The 7,652-nt window shown below is 41.2% G+C and overlaps 1 protein-coding gene across 1 annotated transcript; it reads right to left on the bottom strand.

Moving 5' to 3' along the window:
* Nucleotides 1–5,921: 5,921 nt before the first annotated feature.
* LOC129327577 (olfactory receptor 10X1-like) lies at nucleotides 5,922–6,863 on the bottom strand. Its single transcript, XM_054976331.1, has one exon. It carries the CDS (start codon nucleotides 6,861–6,863, stop codon nucleotides 5,922–5,924), a length of 942 nt encoding a protein of 313 aa, XP_054832306.1.
* Nucleotides 6,864–7,652: the final 789 nt, after the last annotated feature.

The raw sequence follows: 7,652 nt of genomic DNA, 5'->3' as shown, positions 1-7,652 counted from the left end.
TTTCTTTGTATTCCAAATTATTTCCACTGCTATATATCTAGCTTCTGCATCATTTAAAATCATTTTCGGTTGCAGCTCATCTTTAATATATAAAACAACTCCTCTTTTTTTCTGGTTTGACGCAGCTGCAAATTCTTTCCCCAGTTTAGCAAATTTTAAATATTTCACATCCTGTTTCCTAATATGTGTCTCCTGCAGACAAATTATATTACAATGTTGTTTAGATAGCCAGTGGAAAATGGTTTTACGCTTAGAAGGTGAGTTTAGTCCATTTACATTCCAAGATATGATTTTACACTCCATAGTCAAATTTTAGAACTTTTGGGTAAGTCTTTTTCATAATCCTTTATGAACATTTCCATCTCATGTCCAGATCTGAGTGTTCTTTTGATCTCACGAAATTCAAAGCTCAATCCTTCTGGTATTTCCAATCTATATCTAATGTTCAATTCTTTCAGCATTTGTACTAATTCTCTGTATTTCTTCCTCTGCAACAAAACCCCCCTAGGCAGTTCCTTCATTATTCTCACTTTTTCCATCAATTTCCCGAGGGTTTTGAAATTGCTTACTCACAATCTCTTCTCTTATTCTTTTTGTTGTAAATTGGACTATTATATCTCTTGGTAAATTTTTTTGTGCTGCATATTTTGAGTTGATTCTGTATGTCACATCTAGAAAGGCTGCCACCTCATCCAATTCTTTGTTCAAAAGTTCTGCTAGTATTTCTGAAATCTGCTCTTGGGTTGATTTCCCTTCTACTTCCGGGACTCCACGAAATCTAAGTTGTTTTTCCATATGTTTACATTCCACCACGGCCATTCTTCCTTTCAAACCCTTGGTTTCTATCTTGTGTGATACAGCCAACTTGTCAATTTCATCTTCCACTGTTTTAACTTTCTGCTGTGTCGATTGTAATTCTTTCTTGACCTCATCAATATTTTTAACCAGCTCCACCATCTCTGATTTAAAAGTCTCTTTAAGCTCCTTAATGTCCTTCACAATCTCTTGCATCTTATCTTTGATCTCCTTATTCCCCTCTGCGACTTTTTTGTCGAGACTGTCCAGCGCCATTTGCCATTCTTTCTTCGACATCGTGGGGCTTGCTTTACCTTGCTCCCACGAGTCTGCTCTTTTCCTTAGCTCCGTGGCGTGGCTGATTTACTTTTCTCGGTATAAACGTCAAATTTTAACGAAATCTTTTAAAAATTAGCGATCCTAGTATCGAAAATGTCGGGCGTCTTTTCTCTATGGTTTTTACTTGAAGTTTATGCCCTTTCCCTTATCCAAAATGTCCTACTTCTGCCCAATTTGAGGTCAAGCCCTTTCCCTTCTCCAAAATGGCGTTCTTCCTCTTCCGGTTCTTCAAAGGCCGCTTCCAGCCAGTCTCTCTTTTGCACTGACGCACTTCCGGTTCCTCTTCTCGGCTCAGCGTTTCTCGTGATTTTTCAGCTTTCTCACACTTCGCTATCTCTTTCAAGCCGCAGGTATGTAAACAATAATCTATTTTCCGCATTAGCTCTTCTCTAAAAAGTTCTTTTTTCTCAATTACTTTGCCGGAACATTCACAGTAAATTTTTAAATCTTTTGCAATTTTTATCTTCTACTTTAATTCAGTTCTTTTACCGATTTTCTTCTCAAAAAGAGAGATAGCAATCTTTACCTTATTAGTCCTTCTTTACGGGTTGTAATCGCTGTTTCAGTAATTAAAATAATCCAGTCTTCCCAATTTGGTGCTGAAGCTTGGGTACAGAGGTCTTAAGCCAAAAGCTTGACTCCAGAGCTGCTGCAGAGATCTTTGCCACCCGTCTACGAGTGGGACCTCAAGGCTGGGTGGGTTATCATTGTGTAGATCTCCCCCCCACAGCCGAGATCAACTCACTCTTGGGGTCTTAAGCATACTTGCCTGTTCTCCGCCTGAGAACAGGGGGCTGCGGGCGATCTGCACCCCACTAGCCCTCACAAACAGCAACACAGACAGCTCAGCTCCCCGAGCTGCGTCAGCCCTCCATGATCCCCAAGCTGGAAGTCAATAAAGCGAAGCATGTTGATGCTGAAAACCGATAAAATGAATTTTGAAATGTAACTTTTCCCCTTCATCATTAATGAAACACTACTTAACTCCCTTGAAGGGGCAGAAAAGGGTACGATTGCTGGTACTTGGCCTCTGCTGCTCGGTGCACTGCAGGAGTACAATGTGCATATTTCTTTTCTGCATCTCTAAGTTGCTTCCTCCTTTTAGCATCGGTGTATCTTGCATGACGTCTGCCAGGAGGCTTCTTGGGGAGTAAGAGGTAATGGCTGTGAGAGGTGTGAGGTGGAGTTGGACTGAGGAGGGAGGGGTGGTGTGGTGGGCACTTTGGCAGGTTCATGTGAGAGGTTTGCATCAAAATGGCCCCTAAAAAGATCGTGTACCATCTGCCCATGAACATTTAAAAACTCAGTTGCCATACTGACTTTTATATAAAATCCCTATTCATCCCTGTACTGTCTTTCTTCAACTGTCTGCAGTTTCCTTTACTTGATTTTTACCTCAGAACACAGAGTTCAACAGCTGACCAATCAGAGAGAAGGGGTACAAGCCAGCCACACAGGGAAGCCAGGCCCCACAGGGAGTTTGGCAACCCAAGTGAACTGTTATGGGAAGACTGGGAGGTACATTTTACCTCAGGACACATTCAATGACTCCCGATAGTAACTGCATACTGTCTAGAATGTGAGAGGTGAGGACCAATCAGGCTGCATATGCAAATAACCTCTGTGTTCCAACTGTCTCTGGTGGAGGGAGATAAGGTGTGGAATGTTGTGAGCCCTAATCAGCCCGCATATGCAAATGACCTTGAAAGGCTGGCCCAATCAGGGAAGAGTGGCCAAGCTGGCAATGGGTGGGGGTACAAACAAGCAGCAGCTTGCCAGCCACACAGGGAAGCTGTATCCCTTTGGGAAAACACATTTTCCCCTTTTTACCCCCTTAGGGGGCAAATTTCTTAAAATCCCTTCTTAGTGGGTGTTACTGTTTACATCATAAAAGGAATGTTCTCTCCACATTTCATGTTTCTAGGTCCAGGGCTTTGGGCTGGGCATTGATGAGTCAGTCAAGAGGACACTGGTCGTTATATATAGATTGAAATATATAGATTGAAATAGTTATACATTAGTTTCTGCTTTTCCACCTTATTGTGTGGAACCCTGTGGCAACTTCCACAATCAGTCTGACCAGAGATAATGGCAGGGTAATTCTTGCATACCTTATAAAATAGTAACTCTGCGATGTCATTTTTAACTCTCTGAAAAGGTGTTGTCTGTGCTCACTGAAGGTAACATGGCTATATAACACAATGACAGGTCACTTGAAAACATAGTGGAGCTTCTCTGATACCATATATTAGGACTTTTTAATTTTTATTTTTGCTTCTTACTTAAAGAATGTTGGTAATTCAATGAATACTATAACATGTTGTAGCAGTGTTAAAATAAACAGAAAAGGAACATTGGTAGTGATTTTCTGGCTGCTTCCTACTCTCTTCCATATGGATTAGTTATAGCTAACATGAATAAGTAGATTCATCTCTTGTGAGCAGTGAAAGTGAGAGGATGCTTGCCATTCATAAGTAGACATGGGCACAAATGGGGGGAAAACCCTGAACACCCTGTTCGTCATTCAGTGCCATCCACGAACAACAAACATGGACGCACATGAACTGTTCCCGGACATGTTCATTGTTTGTTGTTCATGGGGCCCAGAACCACCCACAAACCTCCCCCCACTTAGCCCCCCCTCCCCTCAAACCCACTTACCTGGCCCTTTAAAGATCCCTGTCCAGGCAAAAACAGCAGTGTCTGCTGGCAGCTAGTTTGAGGGTTTACAAAAGCAACCTTCCCAATGTCCAATACCCACCAAATTTTCAGGGGACATAGTCCTCACTGTCCTCAGCAGACCCCCCAAGTTTCAGAGAGATTGTACCCCAGGAAAGGCATGATCCACGGGTCTTCCCGTAAGCTGTCATTTTCTCTTCACAGTGGCAAAAATGGGACTCTTTGCTGGAAGTACTTTGAAGGGTTAAAGCCAGAAGGAAAGCCAAAAGTAGTTCAGACAGAGCTCAGTCCCTCCCAGCCTCTGGTTGCCAAGGGGATTGATTGCAGCTGGTGCCAGACTGTCTGGCTTGCTGAACAGCTGCCAAAGGCAACGAACAAGGCTTGCAATGACCACCTGTTCGTTTAGGATGGGGCCTCACAAACAGCTTGTTCGAGAACAGCAGATTAGACTGTTCGTTGGTTTTTTCTGTTCGTAATACTGTTTGTGCCCATGTCTATTCATAAGTGAAAAAGCAGAACTGGAGCTGTCCACCACAACTGCTCAGTGTAGTACTTTTTCTCTTGGGTTTTTTAAAAAAAACTTGCACCTGTGATTAACATTACAGCAATAAAATAATCAGCATTTCACTGTGTAATGTGGCAAGCAGCGATTCATAATTTTACTTAGCAGAATAACATAGGGCTGCGCCTGGTAACTGGTTGAGAGATTGAGGTGAGGACATGGAGGGCACCGTAATTGACAATGAGTTGTGACCTCACTTCCAGTTTTCCCCAGAAATGATATCACAGTGTTGGTCTAATGGTGATTTTTAATTTTTTTCTCCAGCTGCCACTCCAAGAAGTGGCAGGAAATGAAAGCTAGGGGTGGGGGATCCTCTGCCTCCAGTGGGAGCCGTAGAACAACAGCAGAAGCCCATAAATGACCTTGTATGTTCAAACTGTGTGTAACTCACAGTTTCATGGGTGAACCATACAAACTTGGGCTCTGAATGTGCTGCAGAAGCTGACATCCCAAGATTCTTTGCTTTCAGTTGTGTTTTCAAGCAAGTTTCTAACCCTTGTGTTATTTTTGATTTAATACAGGGGAGCAGTATATAGACTAGCTTTCAGACTTTACTGTTTGAAAAAGTTAAAGACATCTAGCAAATAAGAAGGATGCCTTTCCACTGGATTCAAGGATTTTCTTTTTACAATACTTTGTTTTGTTTTTTCCACTCAAGAAAGGGAAACTCATACATAAAAAAAAATTTCTGTGAGTGTGGTGGTTGCAGCTGTGCATTTGCTTTTCTTCAGTTCCCAGTGAACGGTCCAGTTGCAAGAAAACATACCACTGAAAAGCAACCTCACACTTCTTACCAAACTATTAGAAATTACCAGAAATATATTCTTTGGTTACATCTTTTGAATGCTTGACTTGAAACGCTACAATTATTAAAAAAAAAAAAACTTTGGCGCTGAACATGTTTTATCTACCCTTTATAACCAAAAAGATTCCTGTCTGACTGCTGGCCATCACATCTTGTCTCTGATTCATATGTATAAAAGCAACCCGCTCAGGCAGGTCAAGGGATAACAACAACAACATTCAATTTATATACCGCCCTTCAGGACAACTTAACACCCACTCAGCGGTTTACAAAGTATGTTATTATTATCCTCACAACAATCACTTTGGGTGGGGCTGAAAGAACTCTGGCAGAGCAGTGATTGACCCGAGGTCACCCAGCTGGCTTCAAGCGGAGGAGTGGGAGAAATCAAACCCGGTTCTCCAGATTAGAGTCCCGCTGCTCTTAACCAGTACACCAAACTAGCTCTCAAACTGGATATGCTTGTGTGAATCCAAACGTGAGCACTGTCATATTCCCTCTTTTTCATGTTACTTGCCCATTGTTTCAGCTGCCTGTTTCAGGAAGAGAAGGAGGTGGGCCCTTTCCCCATCTCTGCCAGTAGTGTTTGGCAAGATAACTCCTCAATGTGATAAATGAACATATGGAGTAGCCAAATATCATACTATTGGTTAAGAAACAGGAATATAAAAATAACCACTCATGAAATATCAATTCAAATTGAACCTGTTTATATTTAATACAGGTTTTTTGTCAACATTTTCACAGTTTTGGGGAATGTGTATTTTTGCTGATCACTTTTCTTACAGCAAATTTGATTTCCTTGTTTCTCAGGGTAAATATTACAGGACTGAGAAGTGGAGTAATTATGGTGTATGGTATTGATATTAGTGTGTCATTGTCTAAAGTGCCAGGGCTGTTGGGCCTGAGGTAGACAATTGCAGCAAACCCATAGTGCATAATTACCACAATGAGGTGAGAGGCGCAGGTAGAGAAGGCTTTCTGCCATCCATCGGTAGAAGGAATTCGAAAAATGGTGGAAAGGATGAAGACATAGGTCAATATGATGAACAGGAAACTGCCTGACAAGCCAAAAATTGAGATTGCAGAGACCACTACTTCAGTGGTACTTTCATCAGTGCAGGCCAACCTAACCACTGTCCTCATGTGACAAAAGAAGTGGTTGATGATGTTGGAGTCACAGAAGGGCAGTCTGAAAATCAGAATGATCTCAGCTACAGATATCAGAAACCCTGCAACCCATGAAAAAGCTACAAGCCATAGAATCACCTGCGTATTCATGAGGACTGGGTAGTGCAAGGGCTTGCATATTGCTAGATATCGGTCAAACCCCATTATTGTAAGAATGAAACAGTTTGTGCCCCCCAATCCAAGGAAGAAAAACATTTGTGCAGCACACCCAGCAAAGGAGATTGTTTTACTCTTGGCTAGCAAGTCCAACAGCATTTTAGGAATAATGACTAAACTGTAACATGACTCAGATAAGGATAAAACAAAAAGGAATAAATACATGGGGATATGAAGAGTCCTATCACTCCCAATGACTACAATTATCAGCAGATTCCCCATCACGGTTATAATATATACAAGAAGGAACAAAACAAATAAAAAAATGTGTAGATTTGGAGAAATGGAAAAGCCAGTCAGGATAAATTCTGTCAGAAATGTTTGATTTTCCTTCATTGCCTTACAGCACCTTTCACCTTGAAAGAGAACAAGAAGATTTCAGTTAGCAAAGATTAAACTCAGTTTTGTGGATCATATAAACAGTTGAGGTTTTGGCTTAATCCTGGCTAGTTTCCTGCCAATGCTCGGTGCCTGCTCCAGCTACAGGGAAACACAATAAATACAGAGTCACGGTAGAGAATGTAACAAGGAGCACCATAACTGACTTACTAAGCAAGCTTTAAAGAAATAGTGAAACCAAATAAAGATTCGATGAAAAATTCTTTGTTATCAAACACTAAGCAGAAAACAGGCAAACAGAAAATCAATATTAGCCGGCAGGCACAATCTTACAAGTTCATATGAATACCAAGTGCAATAGTGCTACAGTTATTTTTCAAAGTGTGTGAGCCAGCATTAAAGTGACTGTGCCTATTTTAAATATATATACAAAGTCATTCACATACGATACAATGTCTTAAATAGTTCAGAGTGGGTACAATACATTCAATGGTACCACAAAGATTCAGGATATAATCAAGATATTAAATGTAACCGCAATGGGTCTGCATGCGCCGTAGAGCAACAGGCCGTTGAGCCCTTTTTGTGAATACTGAAATTATTTCAAATACTATGTAACTGCCGTGAGGAAGGGTGACTGAAACGGGAGGGTCCAACATTGCAGTACTTGAACTGTTTCTTTCCATGCATATTTAATGTGCAGCTGTCATGGGCATGCTATAGTATAAACTTTGCTGAAAATGCACAGGATTTGTCTTTACATTAAGTTGGTGTTAATGGGCACTA

The sequence above is a fragment of the Eublepharis macularius genome, chromosome 4, assembly GCF_028583425.1.
Source record: "Eublepharis macularius isolate TG4126 chromosome 4, MPM_Emac_v1.0, whole genome shotgun sequence".
Lineage (NCBI taxonomy): Eukaryota > Metazoa > Chordata > Lepidosauria > Squamata > Eublepharidae > Eublepharis > Eublepharis macularius.
Note: the sequence above shows the minus strand (reverse complement) of the source record. Positions and strands in the feature narration are given on the sequence as shown.